Source organism: Apteryx mantelli, chromosome 1, assembly GCF_036417845.1.
Source record: "Apteryx mantelli isolate bAptMan1 chromosome 1, bAptMan1.hap1, whole genome shotgun sequence".
NCBI lineage: Eukaryota > Metazoa > Chordata > Aves > Apterygiformes > Apterygidae > Apteryx > Apteryx mantelli.
This window is the reverse complement of record NC_089978.1, coordinates 146,773,383-146,799,580: the sequence shown is the minus strand read 5'-3', so window position 1 is coordinate 146,799,580 and position 26,198 is coordinate 146,773,383. Positions and strand designations below refer to the sequence as shown.

The 26,198-nt window shown below is 37.6% G+C and overlaps 1 protein-coding gene across 4 annotated transcripts; it reads right to left on the bottom strand.

The window, feature by feature from the left end:
- Positions 1-145: 145 nt before the first annotated feature.
- DNAI7 (dynein axonemal intermediate chain 7) lies at positions 146-23,356 on the bottom strand. 4 transcript variants are annotated; one of them, XM_067305936.1, is made up of 15 exons: positions 23,300-23,356; positions 18,738-18,819; positions 17,540-17,631; positions 16,432-16,533; positions 13,295-13,432; positions 12,202-12,348; positions 10,941-11,044; positions 9,250-9,529; positions 7,353-7,458; positions 4,944-5,110; positions 3,669-3,822; positions 2,727-2,941; positions 1,849-2,016; positions 1,520-1,633; positions 146-502 (listed from the first exon to the last, which is right to left on the bottom strand). In XM_067305936.1, the coding sequence occupies exons 1-15, from the start codon at positions 23,300-23,302 to the stop codon at positions 227-229; spliced, it is 2,148 nt and encodes a 715-aa protein (XP_067162037.1). In that variant the 5' UTR covers positions 23,303-23,356; the 3' UTR covers positions 146-226. The 4 variants fall into 4 exon arrangements, with proteins under 4 accessions (XP_067162037.1, XP_067162038.1, XP_067162047.1 ...); XM_067305954.1 differs by having other exon boundaries at positions 396-502; positions 1,543-1,633; XM_067305937.1 differs by lacking the exon at positions 1,520-1,633.
- Positions 23,357-26,198: the final 2,842 nt, after the last annotated feature.

Here is a 26,198-nt window from a genome sequence, read left to right as displayed (position 1 = left end):
GTCCCATTTATTGCTAGCTGTGTTCAAAATGACTAAGTGGTCTAGCTATGACAGAATAAAGAGGCTTTTTGTTTGTTTTAACAAAAAAATAGAATGTTTGCATTTCAGTCATTAAAGCTATTCCAATGATTTGAAGAGGAAAGGATTAAAGACTTGAAATGTAACTTTATTGAAAGCTTTTGATAATAAAGTTTTAAAGGAACACATGCAGTATTTAAGAGTGTGTTTAAGAATATGTTAATACTCTTGTAGCAAGGAGCAGCTGATATACAGTATCAATAAACAGGAAGCTAGCTTTTTGTACTTTATCAATTGCTTCGTTGCTGGCAAAGTCTTTAAGCATATGATAGAGTGTGGAATGAAATTCAGAGTGACCTTCTAGCTCTTCTGAAAAAGCTTCACTAGCTTCAGTGATTTTAAGCCTCTGTGCTCTCTGACCATTAAACATATAAAGAGACCAGTCTTCATCTTTGACAGAATCTGTTTTAAGATGCTCGCTTACCTATTGGGGGGGGGAAAAAAAAAGGGCTGTAAGGTACAGCCTATGACACTGACAGAAAATAAATTCTAAGAGTAGACAATTGCTATGTGAGTCTTCACATGAGTATAACAAATAAGATAAGGTGCTGCTCTTGGACTCCTATAACAATATGCCACAGACACATACTTCATCAACACCAAAATCTTCAGTCTAGTTTGCCTTTGTAAAACACAAAGCTTGGCCACTCTGGCTTGCTTGATGCTCCTGACTGCTGTGGAGGGAGTAGCTGCGTGCAGCAGACATTATTTAGTTCTTGCTCCTGAGATTAAGTATATTTGTATGCTGTATGCATTTAACTCAGAGCATGGGAGAAGTTCTCAAGATTTCAACAATATGGTATGCTCTGCACCTGTATTTTTCTCTTTTTTGAACTTCTTTAGTGATAGTAACTAATTAGTTAAAAAAAAAAAAGGCAATCAGTGATGGGAAAGAGAACTTTTAAAGTTCATCTGTTTCCATCCATGAACAAAAAGCATGTGATTAAGTTGTTTATTCCCTTCCTTGTAGTGGGGAGCAAATGAAAACACCCATATGGCCAAGAAGAAACTTCCAGGTATTAATTAGATCACCAAGCTTCCTAATTGCTATTAAAAGGGCCTCTAAGGCAGGCTACTTAATGAAAAATCAGCATCCAGGTATGTCACCCCAGCATTGGCTACAGCCTCATTTGCTGACCTATCAATTATATGTTAGCAACTTGGCAAGCATCTTTGTAACAGAGACTTGTGTCCCATTTGAGCTCAAACTCTTGTTCCTCACAAATGTGTGAGTTCAGAAGCAGTGGAGAAGCAGGCTCTGAGATTTTACTGAACACAGAATGTTACACTAAAGCAGCCAACCCTAAATCTTAAGACTGCTACACTGGGAGTATAGGTCAGGTTTTGAGGACAATGATTATGAAAGGAGTGTAACTGACTAAAGTTACTGTTTCTTTAGTTAATTTAAGTTTCTTAGACTAAATTAACTAAGTCCACAAACCTTAAGCACTACTTGCTCTTCACCTGATTCTAGATTCCATTTGCTCCAACTGAAAGCAAAAGCAGATGCAACCAGTGCCATCTGTTGATATGCCCTAACTTCTGCTAGGGGAGCCTGTAATGCAAAAGTACAAGTTAGAAAATACATATCATTCTGCATTATACAAATCTAAGAGAAAGCTTGCTTTAACCAGAAACCACTTGCTGAGCTGGCAGGACACATGATTCTGCACAACAGATCTTGCTTAATAATAGGGAGTGTTACCTCCATTAAAAAGAAGGTGAGGGGAAAAAAAAAAAAGCAGCAAAATGAGCCATCATTACACTCACCTTTTTGTTCACACAGACATACTTGTGAGAATATTCTCCTGGGAAAATATTTATACCAGCTTTTTTCAAAACTACTGTTAGGTGAACTGGAGTCATCCATTTTCCTGTCAAATGGGAAAGTACATCCTTCTCTTCTACCACTACTGAAGACAACATACACTGATGACCCTGTTGTACAAAGCAAAGAAAGCAACTTACTGGTGAAGAAAGCTATTTTCCGCTTCAGGCCTCAAATATTTATTGCTTCTTTGCTATTCTGGATATTGCATTCATCATCTACCACCATGGCCTGCAAATGTTCATTCATGTATCCTGTGGAAAGCCACTTCACTGTAGGATTTCAGAAATGGCATGGGTGTGCTGGCCCACACTTACAATCATACTGAGCTTTAAAAGCATGCCTGTTACTGTACTGGTTTATATAGCAATATGAACATGAATAAATTTGCATAACTTGAACCTTTAGATGGAGCAAATAGCATAAGAATTAGGTTGCCTGAAGTGCTTTTATTTCTACTCTTAGTACAGTTGAGAGAGGAAGGAAGCAATTTTTAAGTCATAACTTGTGAAACAGTCTTGAATTCATAAGGACTTAAAAGGAGTGGCACTATTGAAGGACTTTACTGAAATTTTTCAGAACAATCATGCAGAAGCTTTCTTCTAAACAATTCACAGAAAAGAACTAAAATTAAATCACCAGTACTGTTCCTTACACTGCTTGGAAATGAGGAGACCTTCCCTAATTGGAAATAGGGACAAAGTGAAATTCAAATCACTCATGTGGAAGCATCTCAAATTCTTAATAAAGGACATTGCCATAAAGCTATATTTTAAAAAAAGTACAAATTTTATATAAACAAATCAATTAATTATAGTACCTTAACTTGTATCTGAACCTCTGCAAAGGCTGTAGTAAGTATAAGTAATAATTCATCTGTACCAGTAGGGCGCAATTCCCATGCCTGATAAGGCATGTTGAGATAGGCATCCTGGAGAAGTGCTATTGTATAAAAGGCATCCATCTCAAAAGTGACTTTCCCCTCTTCTGTTTTGTACATTATGTTGCTGATGCCATCTGTTCGCCACTGTTGGCCTTCATAAAAGGGAAGCAAAAGAAAAAAGCTATATATTTAAAGCTCCTGCTTGTGCTGGGGAAAAAATAATAAGATACCTTAGGTTAAATAATAGAGTTATGAAAAATAACAGGCAAAAAAATAAAGAGCACTCATTTAAGGAACCCTCCCCTTCTCCCCCCTTTACAATTAAATATTTTAACTACTGTAAATAGTTTAAGTACAAGATTAGGCTAATTTTGACATGAAAGCTTCTCCTTAATCTCAAAAGAACTACAAATACCAATGTAATGGTCATTTTTGACTTGCTATCCAACACTCCACAAGCTTATTTACAATAGTAACATCGAATTACCTATGTTCTACTGTTTCATGAATAAAGCATCAGAGGTACTTTTCTAATAACTAGAAAAATCATACTTGTTTTTTAATATCTTAATACTAACACACATAGGAGTTAATTTTGCTCAACACAGAATTTGTTTTGTGATTATACAATTGTACAGCTGCCTGATTTAACAGTGTGGTATTTTTTCCATTAACATTAAAAAGTTACATTAAAAGCCCCAAACAGTCCATTATTAAAAATAAAAGGCACAAACAAAACAAACAGAATCAAATAACACTGAAGTCCCCAAACTATTTCTGGGCCTTGAATTGACTCATATCTTTACAGCTAGTCTGGAAATAGTCAAACTTGGGTTTAAATTCCATTACTCAAGAAAAAGTCATGGTCTAAGCTGGTACCTGCAGGATCCCATCGGGCTACTACAGGGTTCTCAAAATATATCACATCATTGTCAGGAAGCCTAAGTGTGATCTCTACTGGTGTATGTGTGGCATCTTCAGGCTCTTCTGATTCTGGGGGATATGGATAAGCTTCCAATCCACCATCAAGTACCTTTGGCAAGACAGGAAGAGGACAGCTAAAACATTTTAATTAGAAGATGCAATAGCCTAGTCAGCTGTGGAGTTTCCTAAAATGCATATTAATATTTAAAGACTGTTAGTATTAATGGTTTGCTAACACCGCATATTTCCAACAATATTTTGTCTTTCCTACATTCGTCCTCTAAAGCTCTCAATGTATCCTGTTTGGATTTAAAAAAAAAATTAAGGTGAAACATCCTAATACAGAAACTGGTGCAAGATCTGTTGCAATACACACTCCCTTCATGGGATCTACAATGTGGGAGCCTGTAGAAGGGTGACTAAAAATGGGCCTTTGAACCCTTTACATCCTGCGGTGGCCCCTGTAAGCCAGTGCCACACAGTAGGTGTGGTCCTTTCTGAATAGATCCAAAATCTCCAAACATCTAAGAGCATCTGAGAGGAAAATGCAGCTGTTACTCCAGTTTGCCTACAAGGCGTCAAAAGGAACGGAAGAGGTCACATGCAATTGGTACTGCAGTTTTGTGTGCCCAGCTGGGAATGACGATCCCATGCCTCTCTCTCTGACCACAGTCCTGCTTTCTTGGTTTGTAGGCTACCTAGGTGAATTTCACTTATTAATGGTTTTCAGCTGTACAATAAAAACTGTGGTGTAGGTTAATGCTGCTTCAGCCTCCACAAGTGGGAAAACTAAGGCATGCTGGCTATAGACCACAAGTATCTTGCAGAGCCCTGAACTGAATTGAAAATAACTTTGTTACCATCCTTCTTTAAGTGTATCCTTCACATAGGAAAAACAAAGGACTTCTTTTTAGCCTGTACTCTAGCAGTCACCTTTAAGAGCATTTTCCAACACGATTTAAGATAACTGTGCTGGCCGTGCTGATGAGCACTGATCAAGCACAGACCTCTCTGAGTGCATGCTGACTTGTTTGCCTCTGACTGCTCAGATAACTGGCAAGTGTAGCTGAAAAAGCATGATTTGAAAACTCGGTCCGTCAGTTCACTGCTTAGGAAATCAGCACGTGTGTACACTGAGTATGCACTGTAGTGACACACCTCCTGTGTCACATGCTGTTCAGGGTGATCAGGAGGAAGACTGCACAAGGCATAACATGCTTACTCACTTACCTCCAACATACTCCAGCTCTTGATTTCTTTGGCCCGAGGCGGGAGCTGCAGCACATCAATATGGTACACACCACCCACTGGTACAAACTGTCGCAAATCAACAATATTTTCATCAGTTATGTCCTCTTCTTTTTCACTGGGCTCTTCCTGCAGCACTGGAATCTGAACTAAACAAACAACAACATGAGTTAACTCAGTGCTTAAACTAACACACTAAAATTTTGTACCTCTAGTGTTTTTTGCATTCGCACAGCATGCCTGCCCGTGAAGGGCTTCGCATTCTGTAGTATTTCAGCACCACCTACTGGTGTTCCACAAACCTTTTAACAATTAATCAATCAGAAAGGGCAAAAAAAGGATAGTTGGACAACAAAAAAACATTTCTTGTTTTGGTACTGAGGTTTTTAAAAGATTAATTTCTGCTCTGACTTTGTAGTCATTTCAAAATGCATCATACAGGTTCAGCGTTATACTGACAAAATGAGTCCATCACTAATCATGGAAGAATTTCACAAGTACACAAGACCAGATTCTGGCCAGGGCCAGTAAGGCTGTACTGGCATAAAAATAAATGAGGCAAATAAGAAGAGGTAAGACAAACACAAGCCACAAGCTGAAGGTGAAAGACAGATAATATTTAAGAAGAGCAAAAGGGGTTTAAGGTGTGAAACAAAATTTTCAGATAACAAAGATAATTTGTAATATTATTTATATATGTGTGTGTGTATATAACATACATTTTATATATAGAGAGATTTTATATATATATATATATATATATTATACACACACACACACTTGTATATGCTTAAGTTTTACTCAATTAATTAACTGAAAAATGTTATTAGAAGGCACCAATGCCATGGACAGAACACCTAAAAATGTTTTCTTAAAAATAAAATAAAATAAAATAAAACATTGTACTAGATGTTACAGAAAGAGAAAGCAAGTTATTTTTACAAGCATCAAGAAAAAGTATTCAATAATGTAATAACAGACATTGTAAATGTTATAAAAAATACATTTTAAGAAGTGAGATGATCTGAACAAATTACAAATATCTATGCAAGTTATCTTCAGGTTCTTTAAAAAATGAGTGTTGTTAATTTTATATTAATGACAGATTTATTTGCATTTATTAGTATTATGCAGAACTTTTACTCTGCTGTACACACACTACAACATAAGCTCCTTTTGCAGTTATTCACAGCAGATTTACAGGAAGTAAAAAACATTTTATTACCAGCCATGGTGGTGGTTTGCACTTGAAGTTGCTTTTTAAGATAACAATTAAAAAATTTTAAATGTCTTCTGAAAAAAACAAAAACAAAACTATATGCCCTCCCAAGGTAAATAATTAACTTTTAAACATTGGTTCAACAAATTTAAATTCAGAGAAGAACCTGCAGTAGTTCCTGCTGTTTTCCCTGCTGTTGTATTCCTAATTTTGTTCTTCTTCTTTCCTCTTCTATGTGGCTACCTGTTTTCACCGAATTTGTGGAAACTTTCAAACTCCATTCTGAAATTTGGTTGAATGGGTTTGCAAATTATTAGCATGCCAGCCACAGCATTATTTCCTAAGCCTTCTCTCCTTATAAAGGTAGGCTTGAAGACATCATACAGGTATAATTATATTTCTGGGCACGTGCATGTTAGATAATACTAGAGTAGGGATTTTCAAAGCCTTACAGAAATAAAATAGCAAATCCCAATGAATGATGCTTAAGTCCTTTATATACACTCTTGAAAACTACCTTGTTTTGATAGCCATTCAGTAGTAGTCTGAGGATTTGGTTACTGGAACTGGCTCAGCAGATAGTTCTTTTAAAACAAGCACGAGGCTGTACAGTTCAGCCAATCTATGCTGAAGAATTTGCAGTCATTTTATTTAACACAGTACTAAAAGAAAATTCATAGGCTTATTAAACCAAAGGACAGTCCAACACTGAAGAAATTTATCACTTATTCAGGCTAGATAAACAGTTTTAGCTCTTGGGAGGAGGGCCTCTTTTAGCAAAGTACTTCAGTATGCTACTTTAAGCACACATTTAAGCAAAACTCAGTAATACCTACAGTACCTGAGTGCTCATCATTATGCACATTTGATTCATTACCTTCTAGAGAAGTCACTCTCACCAAACAGACTGGCAGATTTATAAAGACTGTCTGTCCCAAATACCCATAAACACTCAGACTGCGGGGACAAAATCCATCTTCCTATCTATACTTTTTCTCTCCCCCCCGTTTAACAATCATTAATAGAAATGTCAAAGAAAATAAAGTGTTATCATGACAGCAATATATTTAGAATCTTTGTTCCATTCATATAACAATGTTTCCCTAAGTAAAATAAGGCATTTAGAATAAGTAATTTTGCAGTGCTGCACATCATAAAAACTAAACAAATACCTTGTGATAGTATGTCAGGGATTTCTGATTTCTTCTCAGTTTCCTCTTCTGTCTTCTCATTTATATTAGCTATGTTATTGGTATTTTCTTTGAATGAGCTAGCACTCTATATAGAAAGCAAAAGACATTTTTTCACTAGACAGAGATGGACACAATTTAAAAAAAAAAGGGTATCACCTCCTTCAAAGCAATGGCCCAAGAAAAAACAGTACAGTTCCATTCCTGCAGCGACATTTGCACAGACCTTGCTATAGGGTCAAGGTTTTAGTATAGGACTATCATCAGGATTGAATCTGCAGAGAAGTCATTTTTAGCTAGCTAAGTCTTCAGCTTCAGAACTGCGTAAGTACATGGAGATAAACATAAAATAATTACTTCATTTCCACAACAAATTCCATCTCAAAGCATCACACAAGCATTTATTATCTTTTTAGCAGTGTGCGAGCACAAAAGGTAGGCTTATGCTGACCTTGCAGCTAGAAGAGTGACACAAAAAAAACGTAAGCCCAGACTGAATTTAAAGCTATAATGAAAATGTGCCAGAAACTACACTTCCAGTCTTAGCTTATGTCTTGCTCATGATATTTATTCCCTTTCTCATACTGTTTTCTATTTTCAAAACATTACCGTAGATTTCTGGCCAAATTTCCAACCCAGATATGAACTCATCCCTGTCATAACAGACTCCCTGCAAGCACAGCAGTAGAAGAATGGCATTTCTGTGTGTGATCCATGCATGCGAAATCTAGGGACAGGCGCCTCCTGTGTTCTGTGTATGTCAGCCAGCAAGTAGGAAGAATGCGCAGCTCCTGGAACAGGACAGAAGTTGGAGGAAAAAAAGTGTTTGTGCACACATGTGGGGGAACTCAAGACAGAATCAGACAGAACAAGTGACTGCAATAGCTGAGAGAAGTGGAGTCCTGAGAGGGAGCAGGAAAACCACAAAGACAGACTGAGAAAAATAGAGTAAGACCTGGAAAAGAAAAGGAGAAAGAGCAAAAAGTGGAGCTTGAAGTAAGTCTGGAAAACGTAGGTGAAAAGTGCTAAAAGACAAATTTTATCACTCAAAAAAGGAAACAGGAACTAAGTAAAATAGGACTTCAGGTACTGATTCACTACAAAGGTGTTGGGGGGCTGAAAAGGAGGAGGACAAAGATTATTGCTGCAAACAAGTTAAGAAGGTATAACACCTGATGGTTTACAGTTATTCATGCAGAAATTTTAGATAGAGAACCCGAGTCATTTATCTGCAGGTCACAGATGATAAGAAAAGTAAAAGACCCAAACCCAATCAAAACAATCCAGACAAACAACCCTCCCAATACCCAAAGCCGACACATTCCATTAAAGCAGGCAGAATAAGAGAATCACACAGCCAGAAACAGTATTTTGAAAGCCCTCTAGTGGCAAAAGCTTCAACATGTAGGAACTGAGCAACTAAATAACAGCAAAATGAAGATGTACTGAACACTCTAAATCCTATTTTGAGCTCTACAAATTTTTCTAATATCAGACTCCTGCAGTGATTTTATGGGACTGTCAATTTCTTAGAAGCAGAACCTATTTACTCTGACATATATTTATAAAAATCTCCTACAACAGCACCCAAAGTTCCTCATGGCTTGAATCTACTCTAACAAAATGGTGACTAATCCTCATGCTGACTACAACGTCTTACCAAAACTTCCCTTTCTACCCTTTGTATGACTATCTTTGATCATTCCCCTTGCCCCTCTCTGTGAAGATATATGGCACAATATTATAAAAAAAAGGACTTGTCTAAAAGGGTTGAAGAACAGCTCTCTTAGGCACAGGACATGTTAAGAAGCTATAACTCTGCAACTGAGACTCGAGTAACAGCATTGCAGAAGATGCTTTTGTGAGATTTTTTTCCTACCTTTATCCCATCAGAATGCATCTCTTCTTCAGTGGGTGCACTGGGCTCTTCTTTGGCCTTCTGTTCCTCTTCTTCTCGTTCTTCTACATTCTCTTTCGAATCCACCGTTACCTCTTTGCTATCTAAGATTTTCAATTTTGGCACACACTGACACTGTAGCCAAAGCGGAGAGACATGATCGTAATGAGTGTGAAATATGCAAACAGCAACACTGTTCACAGCCAGTGACTTTGGAAGATCAAATCCATGCTGTACATCACAAAACACATGATTTTTGAACCTGTAAATAACAGTTTAATAAATAACTTCACCAGTAATATTGGCATGACTTATTTTCACGTGTGTACCATGTTCTTCATGAGTCTGCAAATTGCTGTTTTATACTAAGCATCACCTAAATTCTCTTTTGCCGTACTGCACAGTCTCAGAAATAGAGCTGAAGAAAAAAAGTTAGTGGTCACCATACACTTCCTTCCTGTCTTGTACTGATAGCAGTCATTAAGCCCCTCCAGAAAACTCTAACTGCATTACAGGGATAAAGAGCTACAAAAATGTAATGGTCCCAATCAGGAAGAAAGTGAGGCAAAAATCAGATGGCAGCTGTTCTACATAGTGTACTTAGGGTAAAACAGACAAATTCAATGGGCAAATTCCTACATAGGTGAAGACAATAGTTATCTGCATTACATCAGTCTCAGCATCTTCCACACAAAACCTAAAGAGATACACAGACATAAAGGTGATTCTGATATCAACAGTATTACACATCCACCAATCCTTGTGACAATATAGGAAACAAGCTAAGAGGAGAGATCAATCTTGTATCAAATCAAGTATCTAATTTGTGAACTTGGGTTCTTTCATCTGTCAGAGTAAATATTTAATCCTGTTTCTTTATTTGCTCATTGCAATTCCCACCTAACCAAAAGCAAAACTATTCAGATAATACTTATTTTCTGACTATTCTGTGTGATTAAGATCAGATGGTCACAGTTCTAAAAATCTTCTAGTAACGCATTTTTTTTTAAATTCTGAATTATAAATTATAGCTGCTTCCCTAAACTGCTTATTCCTCATATTTGCAGAGTGGGAATAGGAAGTCTGCTCAAAATTTTACTGAAAAATGCATCAGTTAAATGGCAATTCATTCAATAATTCTAGATTCAGAATCAAATCTTGACAATATTTGCATCCCAGATTGTAGAAACTTTTTCTTAACAGAGGAATAAGCACAAAGCACCATTCAGCACTTCGCAAAAAACTCTAATAGCCTAGAAATTATTTTAATGCATCTGCAAGAAACATTGCTTTCAAAGGAATTTCAATTCTCTGCACAAGTCTTATTCTTTTGCTCTTTAACCAGACTTTAAAAGTTGTTCTGTCAATAACAGCGTTCTACTGTAGCTTTTTAAAGAGCTATATCTATATATAGCTATATAGAGAGATATACAGTAGCTATATATCTCTCCCTACACATACATGTATAAAACACTCCATCTCCTTTAAAATAAAACTCTGATGGAACCAGTACCTTCCTTAGCAACAGGGCGCTATGAAATCCATTGGTTTGAGTCTGTAGAATAAATGCTACTCAATATTAAAAAGTTTACCAGAAACTGATGTTTGGTGTTACTTGACCCGGGTAGACAAAGCCAGACTTCATTTCAAATAAGAGTTTTGATATGCTGTACCTTATATTCTTCTTCAGATTTGCCCAAATACAGAGTGTAACATTTTTATCCTTTATGACCACTTGCATATTTCCACTGTCAGGAACTTCAGACATACTATCTGTCTACAAAAAAAGAAAGAACCTGCAGATTAAATCAAATTTCCTTCATATTTACATTACTTTGATTTACTTAATTTTACTCCAGAATAAATCAAAAACACATATAGGAATAAAAATACACCAAACCAAGGTCAGATATGTTGTATTTATGTGCTAAAACATGACAGTTACAAATTCAAATCTATTTGTTTTAACTTAATGTTCTTTTTCTTCCTTGGATAGCATCAATTCTGTCAGTCAAAATACTGCCAAATATGGGATCTTTCACTGTCTTCTTCATGGTACTGCCTCTCTCCCTTAATCATTTGCCTTCAAGAATTCTTCTCAGCAGAAGCAAAATCAAAGGCCTACTGAGCAAGGAAGTACTCCTATGCCACAGTCACTGCAGAGATTACATTTTGTCAGTATAAAACTTGCTAGATGACAGTTACATTAGGAGTTTAATCCTAGACTCACTAAAGACAATGGAGGGTTTAACATTTCTTAATTTACAGAAGGTTTTGACTGTGATCAAACACACAACTGGTTCACTAATCCTCTAATACCTTCTTTTTTTGTTTCCTTCAGCAATATTCTTTTGCTAAGCATACGTACATGTATGATTGAGCATGAAAAACGATGTTTAAAACAGGAAGCAAGATCACTACCTATACCTGCAATCCAGAAAACCCAGTCCCAAGTATGTTTTCATTTTCTTGTTTAAATATTCTTTAATGTTTTGCCAAGACCTTAATTAAAAAAAAAATTAATCATATGAACCTGTATTTAAAATTTGTACAAGGTAGCCTTAGAACTTGCTTTGCACACTTGCAATTTTCTGTACAATCAACTATCTTCTAAATTAACTCACAGAGACAAAATAGAGAAGAAATTTCACAGGGTTACCCTTATTTCTAACCTCTTCAAATCTCGCAAAAATTGACAGTAGTTGGATATTAAATGCCTTATGATGGGGATTTTAACTGGGATTCAAGCTAAGATTTTCGGAAGTATTAAAGAAATATGAGTCTGGTATCTGTTGTATACATGATTTGGAAACTCAAATACTAATCCCCGTGACAATATAAAAACAAACAAAAACTACCACCACAACAAAACACTTGTAGCTGACTTATATACATTGTTTACATTACAACTTCAAAGTTGTAAATCTTACTTACTTTAAGTAGGCGTTCTGTTGCTCCATTGTACTTCTGACGGAGAAGATTCTGCAACTCCAAAATCGTTTCCTGGTACTGAACTGTTTCTTTTTCTGTTATCTCATTTGGTGGTGTGTCCAATAAAAGAAACTGCAACTTCTCAATTAACTAGAAGACATATATGATAAAATGTACTTCTGTTTTGATACTATCCATAATATACTGTGTGTTCTGTAATAAAAGCAATGCATTTGCTTCTTTTGTACCTAAACATATATTGCTTACAGAAATATCTTTCTACATCTCTAGAAATTGTACTAAGCCAGCATTATCAAAGCTAGACAGTCGACCATTCAAAATACTGGAAATTCCAGGATCAAGTTTGCCTTCCTTCATTCCTCTAGTCCAATTCCTTCATTCATTAACCTAGGGGCTGTGGAATTTTCGCTTAGAACATAAACCGCTGATTGGACCAATTGGTCATATGAAGAAAGCTTTGGTCAAAAATTAGTTTTAATGAAAAGCTATTCTTACAACCTTATTTCTGAAACATGTTTTCCACATCAATAATCTCAAATATGAAATATTACAAAAGAAAATCTAACAGTGAGACATGCAGCAATTACATTTTAATTCTCAGAACAATCCTGAATGTGAAGTTTGGAACTCTGTGATAACATCGTTGTTCTCCATTAAACGATAATATCTAGCATCTAAATGCTTGTATAGGGCTAAAGAATTTCTAGCTGGCCAAAATTTTTGACATTCATCTATTAACAAAAGTCTTTCATTGCCATTGTATTTACTGGCGTACTGCCTATTAAAACTCAAGTTCAACCCCCTTGATGGGATTTTTGTTATTATTCACTCCTTATCTACAAATTGCACCTATTATTGTTAATAGACGCTGCACAAAGTGGAACAATTTGCTTCACATTATCCATACAAATTGTTTTTTATTGCTCAAGAGTTGTCAGAACCTTGGGAAAATATTAACTAGTCTGTTTTACTCAGTGACAATTACCAGAACTATTATCACCCATGAGAGTGTAAACAGGATATTAATGGTAAGTTCTGGTGACCTTAAACTGAGGAATGCCATTTTAACACTTACATTTAGCACTTCTTTTCCCTTCTCCATCACAAACTGAATATCCTCATTTTGATCTTCACGCCATAAGCTCATGAAAGTATTTATTTCCTGTAGCACAGCTGGGTCAGGACTTCCATCACAACCAATGTAATGCTCCCACTACAGAAAAAGTTCAAAGGAAAGGTAGATATGGGCATGTGGTACAAATAACTGTCATTAATAAAAGGAAGGATTCTGAAAGAGACATATACAGCAACACAAACATTCACCTGCATTTAAACAGTACTGTTACATCACCTGGCTTAGCAGTGATAATTACGCCAGACAAAACCGGCTTACTTTCATGCTAATGTGTTAAGATACTTCTGCCCTCCCAGCGTTTGCTGTTCATTCTTACTCAATCTGTCAGTGGTCTCTGTTCTCCTAGGTAGAACTTGCATGTCTGCCAGAAAACCTAATTCCGTATTTGACACAAGTGAGGGGGTGAAAGAATAAACGACAGAGAACAGAAATGAGGAACTGATGCATGGGAAAGAGGCAGATGGTTCCCAAACTGCCAGCAAATTTAGATATGCCAACAAAATTGATGATACTGCCAGCAAAACTTAAAATTCTTCCATTGGCAATACAGTTGCTGAAAAGATTTCTACCCCAACATGCCTGTTCCTCCTTCCTCTGCCTCTGCAGGAGATTTCCTCATCCTTAGCAGCACCAATTCAGCTGTTGTAGAAACCTCTAGTGAGAATGTGAAAAGGACAGGAGTGATCATTGCTTTTTCTATTTTATTTTCAAATCAATTACTGGACATACTTAAAGTAAATAAATAAATAAATAAAGTCGACAACCACAGGTTAAACCCACCTGACTTTATGCATAAGCCTCACTTTGGCTCACTGGATCAACTTACAAACTATAATATAATTTTTTCATTCATAATACGATAATAACAAAACCTTGCCTCTCTGTATACTGTGAAAATTAATAAAACAATGTTACTGAAGATTGTGTCACAGTGTAGGTAAAATGGATTTTTTAAAGCATAAGCTCTTGTGTAATCGTATTCCCAGGCACTTCTATAACAATTTCCGCTGACTTCAAAAGGAGCAATAACAGCCAACTAAATGTTCAGTGGACTGAAAACTCCTGTACAAAAGACTGATCAACCTTCAGTAATAAAAACATCCAGTCACAATTTCTTTCTTTTTACATCTTTGCACTTAAGACAGAGATTCAGTTTCTTCATTAGGAAAGCACATCCTTAAAAATGACAGCATTTGTTCTTTGAGAAAAAGGGTAAATTTCATGAAAATATGTAAATGTATCTGTTAGTCAGAATTAAAATTAATTAGAAATTAATTCTGAAACTTAGCATGTGGTATTGTACCTTTTCTTCACCCTAAATATTCATAACAGACTAATACAAACGCTGGTATTTCCCATAAGTTTACCAGCATTATAAGTGAAGATTTATTTTTAAAATAATGGTTACATTTTGTCATTACTTTTCAAACCCAAAATTTCTTAGCTTTCCCATTCTGAGAAATACTTTTCAGAAACACCCATAAACAACAACTGTACTCTTTCAAAGCGACTGCCAGAGTCTATTGTTGACAAAGGTAATAAAGTCAGAGCTTGTCATCGACTAAAAAAGGTATTAAAAATAATCCAAATGCGTCGTGACTTGTGACTGTGAAGTTATTGCAGTGCACCCTTGTGGCTACGAAGGCTAACAGCACTGGGCTACAAAAGCAAGAGTACAACGGGGCACATAAAAGGAAACTACCATTCCATCTACACTGCCCTCATGAGACCACACCTGGAGCACTGCGTCCAGTTTTGGGCCCCCCAATACAAGAGAGGGGTAAGCGGGAGAGTCCAGAGGAAGGAGGTTAGGAGACTGGAGCACATGTCGTATGAGGAAAGGCTGAGCGAGCTTGCTTTGTCAGCCTGGGGAAGAGAAGGCTAAGGGAGGAGCAGATTGCAACCTACCCATACCTAGAGAGGGGTTACAGAGATGGCAGGGCCAAAGTTTTCTCAGAGGTGCATAGGGATAATGTGGCAGGACAAAGAGGCAATGGTCACAAGCTGTAACAGGGAAATTCCAATTGGATATTAAAAAAAAAAATTACAATAAGACTGGTAAAGCAGTCAAATAGGTTGCCCAGAGATACTGTGGTATCTGCATCCTTAGACATTTTTAAAACCCAACTGAGCACCTTTATCTAACTTTAGAGTTCACCCTAATTCGAGCAGGAGTTTGAACTAGATGCATTTCAGAAGTCTATTCCAAAATGATTTATCCTATGATACTAAATTTGTTCTGCAGTAGCTTTGCAAGGGATTAAGCGATATACGAGACAAAAAGGAAAAAACTGTGTCTACAAGTATATTTAACCTTATCTGGAACCAAGCTAACCAAATATTGTTATCAGACAGTCACTGAATGATGTTTTTGCAAGACAGAATTACAAGAGCAAAACGTGCTACTAGTGTTTTTCCATACCTTATTATTTAACTTTATAGGTGTACAGTATTATTGGGGGATAATTCAAGCTCCATGTATGTCACAATTAATTACTGACATTAACTCTTAGCTGAATTTTCATATATTTCCAGCATTAATATATGACTCAGGTTTCTGCTGTATCCTTCAAAAAGTTTGGCCAACCTCTCTTCAAATGATATCCAGGAACCACTGGAACAAATGTCAGTTGTCTCAAATTCTACAAAAATATTTTTAAGCCACATTAGAGTTTTGGGGCTTTTTTCCTGGAACATTTAAAACTAGAATGAACTAAAAAGAATAAATAAGAAAGGAAAAATATCAGAACACCTGAAACTACAATTATACTTCACTGCTGGGGTAAGCTGTAGGGTCCTAATACTTTGATCACCCAGCCTAGGTATCTATTTTCTTTGTATTAGGCTCCTTTCTGGCTGATGTGGCTGAGCTTCTTTTCCATGTAAGCCACAGTATAGAGCATAGCAGAGAATGTGCATGTCCAAGTCCTACCTTGAGACAGGACTTCAAATACAGTCATCACACAAACCAAAATTCAAGAAATGAAGCATTCCTGGATCCAGTAATAGAGACATAGCCTAAAGTCTCTTCATCGTCTAACCTTATGAAACTGGGCAGATCTGGAAAGCAAGTTTACCTTTGCATACGCTCTATAATCTGTTTTCCACTGTTCTGCAGACACAAACTTCTCTTCTAGTGAACAAAGTTCTGCAAGTTCAGACTCCCTTCGCTCTTGATCCTATTAAAAATGTATACATCAAAGAGAGGAATTAAAAATTTGGCTTATTTCCTGCAATTATCTTATATCAAAGAAAAGTATTTGGGATATTTGAATGAGTTATCAACTTGCCTTTTTATGAAACATCTAATTCAGAAGGTTGCAAGAGTTAGCAATATATTATAGTCATCACATTAGTTGGTGAGCCATATGATAACCAATGTGTCATATGATTGTTATCCTCTCACTTGAACAGTTTCCATTTAATCTCCAAGGAACTATCTCTAATGAGAGCTGATCAAAAATCTAAGCATATGTTGGAAGAAAGTGTGCAAGACATTTTTCCCTTCTAATGTCTACGATTTTAAATTTCTCTTTTCTTTCTAGGGGAAGAATACTATGTGAAGGAAAAGAGGCACATGCAAGAGTGATTTTTTTCTAAGATAATGCCTACAGAAAAGCAAAATTTTTGCAATATATCTCTTTTTTTTTGGGGGGGGGGGGACACAAAAAATATCAAGATATTACGTATCAGGTTTTGTCCTGAATTCCAGTCTTCTCAGATTCATAAACATACATATTTGAATATACACATATAAACATGCATACACAAAAATCAGTGCATCTGCCCTAACACACCTTAGGTATCAAAAACGGGCAAGACTATCTCATCTCTGTGAGTCTTTCTAAAACAAAGCAATATTCAGCCAAATATTGGCTTAGAAAAAATTTCATTGCCATTTCTCTTTACATGGATTGTGCTTTATTTAATTATTAATCCAACTCACTACCTTCTCATTTTGTGGGCTACAAGAGTAGCTTTTAGTGGCTTGGCTAGATTTTTCATGATTAATTTTAACTAAGTGATGCTGGAAAGTTTCCTATACTTTCTTCTCAGCCCTGAGGATATGAGGAAATTCCTTTTCATTCTCACACTAAATTACTAATGTTTTACAGACCTCATCACAAGTTTAGAAACAGAAGGATTAGAATTTTTCAATAATTATTAAGTTGGGTATGAACTAACTTTTGACTCAAGCCTTTCCCTCTGCTCTCGTTCGAGTCTCTCTTTTTCAAGTCTGGCTGCTTCCTCTTGCGGAGCCTGTAGTCGGGCTTCCTCTGAAGATTGGGAAACATATCAATAGCATAACCATATTTTGCTTAATAAAAACAGACAAATTATTTTGTTATTAGCTGTAACAGTAAAATAACTACAGTAATGCACACCACAAACATATATCTTTCATTGCCCAGAAAGCTTCCAATGGAGACCAATTAATTTGAATCACAGTACTAAAACCCACAAATCCATGGCCCTACCCCTATTGGCCTGTGGCAATACAAGCAGAGAAGTGGAGCAGCAAGCTCTCTTCTTCCACTCTGAAAAGCAGCAGGAGTGTCCTTTTCCTTATCTACAACTTGAACGGAGCCAGGTTCTTAATCCAATGTCTCTGGTATAACTGAGTGGTTCAGTTACTCTTCTTTCCTACATCCTTTGGTGGGTACCTCAATCCTAGAGTTATTTCTTCAGTGAAAGGCCTGAAGTTTTACACATCTCAAAGACTGTCAGTCCTCTTTCAAGATCAGTTACTCCTGCTCAAATGTTCAGCTTTTCTTTTCTGCCATAGTTTGAAGGACACAGGAACATAAAATAAAAGGATCTGAAAGAAGGGTTGAGGAATCAGCCACTCACTAGAGACAGAAATAAGTCCAAGGAAACAAAACTTTATCCTAGCTTGTAGTCATGTTATCTGCCACCTCTTCAGACAATGAAGTAGCATGCTGACAATAAAAATATTCTATTGGCCTTCTCTGGAAAGATTCCTTGTCAGAGATTTCTCTTGTCTACCGATAACTAGGCTTGAGAGGAGAGAAAAAGTCCAAAACATTGTATTTGCACCTGTTGGGAATATTTCAAAAGGTAATGGCACAAGAGAGAGAAATTCTAATTCTTCCAACCATCCTCATCCCACATTCCTAGTCATGGTAGAAGAAATAACTAGAGAAAAGAAAACATGTTTAATAGGAAAGTGAGATGTGTGAGGCTGTTATAAGTAACAGAATTTGGTCCACTGAAGAGAAGAGGGATGAATCATTTGTATTCCTTAAGTGAAACAGAATGTAGATATAAGCACATATATAGTTTGGGAGGTTGCATTCTGTCCATTCAGTTAAAATTAGCAATTCTGTGCAATTACATTCCCTGTAAATGAAGTACAAAGTACCTTCCTCTTTCAGCCTCCTTTCTTCTTCTTCCTTCTGTAATCTCAGTCGTTCAGTTTTGCTAAGTTTCTTTTTGCCACTGGCCTTAATGTTGGCAGTAAGGTAAAAGAAAACAAATATCAACATTACTTTAATGCATTTTGGGAGGTATTTACACTCTGTAACTCTGAACTTCTAATCTCATTCCCAAATTAAGAGTTTAGGCTCCCTATACAGTTCACAAAGCCTCCAGAAAGGCAATACACATCATGGGCTCAATTTTGTTCTCATTTTCACGATTCAACACATGTTCTTAGAATTAACATATTATTCTATGGTAGATATTCCTCCAAATGCCCACAATTTGAAAAGTATTAAATCTCTTACTTTAACATAGAAATTTAGAAAGGGACTGGCTTCAATCCAGTGAATAAGGGGTAGATCTATTAGGAAAGTTGATGGCCCAACTTCAAACATTTCAGAAAATACTAGGAAATGCATTTTGAGACATATGCAAATCCAATATTCAGAAACATCTGAATTCACAAGACAACTGACAAACAGGATTTCACGACAGTAAAGAAAACTAACTGCAATTCCTGACAGCTAACTGTTCAAGCCAGCACTAACCTCTTTTCAAAGCATATGACTTACCCTAGATTAACTGTATTTTAATTTTGGGTTTCTCAGAAATTATCTTCCTAATCAATTCTTTTGCATGAAAGGAAGCAGTCTGGGTATACAATTATATAACAAAAGACAAGGTAAGTAACTTGCATAATTTATTATCATATAGCAAACTAACCAAAACAGAACACTTATTTTTGTCCTGTAATTCATAGCTTTCATAGCTTGCTCACTGAAAATGCACATAAAAATTTGGTAGCTGCAACTGTGTATATGGGGCCAAATTATCTTCAATAGACTTGAACAGCTTGGGATTTGGAGATGTTCGCTGATGGCCCACCACTTTTTTCCTCTCCAGCAAAAAGGCAGATTCCCAGGTGGATTGGGAGTGGGGGGTAGCGGAGGGGTGGTGTTTTTTTGTTTTGGCACAGTCCTGGAAGATTTAATCAAATGTGTAGGATCAGCAATGTCACCACATAATACCACTTAACATAAATGCACATAGAAGGGAAATGCTGATTTCCTATTAATGTGTTAACAAAAACAGCCTAAGACCGTAATCCTCATTAAGTGTGTATTTACTAAGAACCAGATTATCTTTATTCAGTTTTACTCAATGTTTACACAGTTAACACTCCCATTGTATTGCATGTACAATATGCTTGCAGTCAATGTGGCTTGATTCCATCTGGGGTTGATGGAATAACACCAGAAGGGATTTCTGTTCCTGATGGTAGACAATGCACAGAGACGGTCTGTATGCAACAGCATAATAAAAAAAATAGAAGAGACTCCTATCCGGAAAAGAGAGGAGAAGGACGGGCCAGGAAGTAGATCAAAACAAGTTCATAGAGCTTGTAAAAACAAGGAGGCTGATTTTATACTGAATTGCAAAATGAATTCACAGTAACCAGTACTGTTTATGAGAGGTAGAGATAAAGCTATTTTTGCATACATAAGAAAATAAGCAATGACCTTCTGCATAGTCTCTAGCATATGGAGAAAACAAAGAGTGACAGCAGTCTAAACTATGGTTTAAAGCAAAGCTATAGATGACAAAAGACTAGATATCAAGGAAAATGAGTGACTTGCATTTGGTAGCACATCCATGTACTATCAGAACAATGATGTTCTGCCACTGACATGCGTGGCTGAAATGAAATTAAACGCAATCATACGCATTCAAAACTTATTCAAAGTATGCATTCATCATATGCATCATGAATGCATCATATGCATTCATACTTATTCAAAATAAAGAAAATTCAGAATGTAAGTAGGTTCAGAGGAAACGTGGAGGCAATGTAAAATGAGGAGACACGTCACCTACTTGGGCATCTAACCTGGATCTTGTGTTTCAGAGAGCTGAAGTTAGGAGCCTAATTCCCCACACGACCACTGGAGAGAGACAAGAGCTTACAAGGTTTGAGTCAGGTAAGATAAAATGCCTAAAACAGTATGTGTACCCTCCAAAGTGTCATGAAGTGAATAACTGGATAGTATCACTATGTAAATAAGAACTAAGGATCAAAGGTATCTATTAGGAATCCTATCCTCGTCGTTGTCAGAGAAATGGGTACAAAATGCTACCAAATCAGCACAGTAACATAACACCCTTCTTGAAAAGGTATGAATAAGGCAATAAAGAGGTCCAATACGGCCAAAAGGGAGAGGTAGAACAGAAGAGAACTTAAGTCCAAACAGTTGCAAATGAACAAGATGGTATTACAAAGTCTTCTCTCCCATCCTACCTGAGTATTACTAATAATTTGGTAAAAAGTGTTATAAGCACTCCAATTTACAGGGAACTTAAAACACTTAATTATGCCATTAAAGATTTCAGGGAAGGATCACTTCCTTTTAGCCGGAAAAAAACGAAATATCTTTGGTTACTTTTCTTTCAGTGGAAATAAAAGATCAGTTTGTTTCAGTTACTTATAATCACTTTTTAGTCAACTTCTTTTCAACTTCTTATGACTTCACACAGTACTGACAAATCTGAGATGCACAATTCTGCCAGGAATACACTTAAATAATTTTGGGGGGAGTAGGGGGACAGGTTTTAAACCATTACCATTGGAATTAAGAACAACTCATCCACGGACAGTATAACCAATGAAGTCTGTGGACTTACATCCTTTTTCTCCCCTACCCCATCATATTCTGTGGTCAGTCTGCTATTCAAAGCCAGGACGCTGGCTCTCTGCCCAGACCTCTACTGCCAAATAAAACACACAGTGGCTGAGCTCTGCCACCTTTTCATTGGTAATCCTGCACAAATACAACTCAGCCTCCTCGCAAAACACTCATAAACTTAGTGCCTTGGTGACATTTGTCCCTCTTTCAAATTTGATTTGACTAAGCAGCTCTGAAGAAATACAGATTTGTTTTTTTAATACATAGACTTTTTTCTTTATAAAAAACACATTTGTATGCAATAAGGTGTCACAACATCTTTATAATAACAGTACATCTTAAAAATATTGTTCTATAGATGTTAAGTCCAAAAGGGACTGCTACCCTCTGTAATTCTCGCACAAAATTCTGTGTAATTTTATCCATATAATTCCCAAAATAACAGAACTGTCTTGTCACCCTACCTAAATGAACATTACAAGGTCCAAATTGTTATAGCTGAACTAGAACATATATCTACCTACCTACCTTTTTTTTCTTTTTTGGATCCTAAAAGTTCAGGAAAAAAAAGGAAAGAGAGCATCAAAGAGCAGGATATAGATTATAAATAAATAAATAATGAAAAAAAAACAACAGGTCTGTAAATCTAGATTAATTACTGAAAAATGATAATGGCAATAATTTCAATATTAAAAAATGTATTTTCCGTGTTTTCTGAATGGTTGATATGGTGTGCTATTCTTAAAAACAGTAAATTATATCATGCAGTGACTTTAATAACAAAGAAACACCACTGATTCTTTTGTTATTCACAGGAAACTCTGCACATGAGGTACAAAAAGGAATTAGGGAACTCCTCAAAATGATTACAAGAAATAAGAGCAGGTTCTAGAAAGCCAAATATCCAACACTTGCTCCCTTATTTGGTTTAACAAACAATTACTTTTTCTGTGCAATATCTAAATATTGCCATGTGAATTTATACCTTTTCAGTGTGATTATCTACACTAGAATACTCTATGTGTGAGGGAAAGGAAAACAGGGAGAAAGAGAAGATGAGCTTTCCTAGGGAATGTTGCAGTAGCATGACTCTGACAAGAGGCAACGTTTTAGTAAAATCTAAGCTGAATTTCATGCTTAACAGTCACAGTGATAAACTGTATCATAAGCAATTAGATCAGGGGATTGTAAAAAAAGCAATCTGCCTTTTAGAGCTAGTTGATTTTTTAAAACCGTAAATCTTTCTTTTTCCCCGTATATTGACATTTCAGCAGCATACTTTAGTCTGAATGTTACCCATTTAACCACGTAATCAGAGTATCAATGGGACTATTACCTCCGCTCTCGCCGCTCCTATTAAGAGCTCAAACCCCTGCGGCTATACAGGCACCAGCCAACTAAGCAGGGCCAAGGCGCGACCGGGGGCTCTTGGCAGACCCCGTGTAAGCGAGGGCACGGTTTGAGGAGGCACCCTGCCGCCGGGGAGGGCAGGAGCCGTTTCCAGGAGGCCGCGCTCAGCAGGCCCACCCGTTTGGGGGACTGCGGCACCCGGGGGAGAGCGGCGCCAGCCCCACTGCAGCGGCCGAGGCTCGCGCGCGGGCGGCCGTTAACGGTCACGCGCGCGTCGACGCCCCCCGCCCCCTCCAACAACCGCTGGAAACCAGCGCAACGCAGCGGTGGCCGCCCATCTCCGCGCCCCCGCGCGGCCCGCCGCGGTTTCCCCCGCTGCCGGCCGGCCGGCCCTAACGCGGAGGGCAAGGGCGGCCTCCCCGGGGGGGACGGCGGGGCCCGGCGCCAGCCTCCAGCCCCGTCCCGCTCTCACCATGGCGCTGCTGCGCTGCCCGGGCGACCAGCCCCGACCCTCACACCACGTGCTCGCGGCAGCCAATCGCCTACCGCTACCGCCCTCCTCTCCGCCCGCCTCATGACCGGCCGCTGACCTTTCGGGGCGGGGCCGCGCGGGGCGGGGCGGGGCCGGGCCTCCCGTTACGGCTTTGCCGTAAAGCGAGCTACCAGAGGGGGTTTACGGCACGTCGCGGAGCTGGTGAGGTACTGACCTTCGCACCCCCGCCGGACCCGGGCCCGGTGTCCCCGGTACCGCCCCACGGGACCCCGGGGGCGCCCCGCACGGGGGGGGGGGCGGAAGGTGGGTGACAACAGCAGCAGGCTGCCCAAGGAGCCACGGCCAAATAAACGTTATGAGCCCGCGGCCTGCCCTGCCGCAGGCGCGGGGCTGTTCCTGCGGCACCCGTAAAGCCGCTGCCGAAGGTGCTGTGTACAAGGACTAGGGCCGAGCCCCGTTGCTCCTGTTTATAAAAATGAAAAAATATATATTTAATGCTTAACGCATTTGTTTGCCACTACTGGGAGTGTTTCATAGATGTTTTGCCAGTAGACACTAGTCTTGATTTATAAATGCCCTTAGACGATTTCAAAAAAACACTAAGATTTATGAAAGCAAAAGTTGTAGGAATTCATACAGCTTAGATTCATGTATTTATATACATAAATATATATATATATAATCGTATTTCTTCAGCACAGACCAAAGGTAAGTAAGATACCAGGCCAGCAGTAAATAGGTAAGAAAGCAGCAGATGAACAATGCAAAGGTAAACAAGTATCACAGCAGTTGCAAGTTTGGGGAGGTTTCTGATTTTGTATTTGAGATGAGGGCAAAGGGCAGGGTGGAAGAGAAAAAGAAACTAAGTGGAAGCAAAAACTGAAAGAAGCCAAAGGAGAAGACACAAGGTGGAACAAAAAATAACAGAAGATGGAGCAAACTGTAACAATGAGATGAAGTCTAGCCTGAAACTGTAATTGCTATAGAAGATTAGACTGAGATTTACCAACTCCCATAGAAGACTAATGTCAAACTGATTATTCTTTAGGTAACAATCACACAAGAATAAAGAGTTCAGTGAAATATGAGAATGGCCAATTCTTTAAGAGGTGAAGTGTTGAATCTTTACAAAAATGTAAGTGTCCTAAGTGCCACTACCACTTTCCTTAATTAGATAAGAGGCTTTTGCTGTGAACTCAATGTAAAAAAAATCCTTTTTTTCCTTCTTCTTCAAGCTGCTGTACCTTGGAAGGGAATATCCCAAAGGAGCAGACTACTTTAGAAGCCGTTTGAAAGCAGCTTTCCTAAAAAATAAAGATGTGAAAGATCCTGAAAAAATTAAGCAACTAATTGCACGAGGAGAATTTGTTATAAAAGAGTTGGAGGCTTTGTACTATCTCAGAAAATACAGAGCTATGAAACAGCGCTACTACGAGGATGACAATAAATAGCTATGGTATTATTGACTGCATGTGATGATACAAATCAGTAAAGATAAACCAATAAAAGAGCTGTAACTTCAAAGGCAATGAAAAGTACGTGCTTCCAACACATCTAAAGTGCTCACAATTTACAAATTAGGCCTTTACCACCCCTCAAGTGATTGCTTGAAGGATTTGAGAGTTGGGTTTTGTATTATATGGATTATAGACTTTTCTCAACTCTTTTGTTCCTCTTTAACTGTAACCTGATAAATGAAAATAATTTTATAGGAAGTAGTGGTAATATGATTCTGTTCTGTTTCATTTCAATGTAGATGCTGAGCAGGTAACTTCTTATATTTACCTGAAGAACTGTATGTTTTAATAATGATTCAAGTTGCTACATTTCTCTTACATAGAAGATTAATCTAGTTTTGAAAGTCTTCCAAGTGTAATGATTCTTTTCCACCATAAATGAGCACTTTCTCAAAAGTAAAGTAAGTTCTTAGATTTTGACTTTATCTGCTTAATATATGAGTCACCTTGGCCAGCTGGCTGAGGCACTGTCTTACTGTATTAAAAAGACACCGCAGGGTCAGGAAGAAGATGAAGTAGAGCAGTAATGTCCTATGTACTTAGACCCTAAAGGCAGTTCTTACTACTCCTGATATCTGATGTTGCATAACTACTGCAGCAGGAATATAAAACAAGATCCTTCCTGTGGGCAAGTGGAACTTCAACCATGGCTGTTAGCTCCACGGCTAACTCTTTGACAACCATGGCTCCACTAGCACAAACTTGTGCAGTAACTGATATTCTGTACACACTATGTATTTTTTTCCCCATAGAGCTAAAGTGACACTGGAGGTAGAACAGAAATAACCTTTGAAATATAAGTAATCAACTCAGTAGAACTGCTGGCAATAGCAAAAGTTTTTACACATTTACGTTCCAGAATAATATCCAAAAAAATTAAAGCAAATTAGATAGTAAACTACCTTGAGATGAAGTATGTGCTTTAGTTTCTAGCACCACACTGATTTGAAAAAGTCTGTCCACATCAAGTGAGCTTATTAACTCCTCTCCAAGATGTTACAGTTTAACCCTATTCTTAATGAATACTTCTGCACACAAAATTTATCTCTGCCTTCTCAATAACTGAGATAATCTTTTTCCCTCAGGAAAAGCCTAAAAAAAAAAAAAGCCAAAGTGTAACTTAATAGAGCAGTAACAATTTCACACTTGTTTCTATGAGGACACACTGAGTACTAAAGAGTGTCTTTTGTATTTTCTGGAAGCTTACAGAAGGCATTTTATAGAAGAAAATGTGCAGTTGGGGAATGAATGCAGAATAGCTTTTCAGACTATTTTAACTTGTAGACAAGTTCAAATCAAGTCTGTTATTAGACAAATGAAAACAAGGTTGCCAGGGCATGAATATGAGCTGTTAGTCCCTT

Coding starts and splice junctions, on each gene's coding strand:
- DNAI7 (XM_067305936.1), bottom strand. Junction 17,632..18,737: donor AAGGAGGCTGAAAGAGGAAG/GTACTTTGTACT, acceptor CCCAATCTTCAG/AGGAAGCCCGACTACAGGCT. Junction 7,459..9,249: donor TGCATTCTGATGGGATAAAG/GTAGGAAAAAAA, acceptor CTTTCTATATAG/AGTGCTAGCTCATTCAAAGA.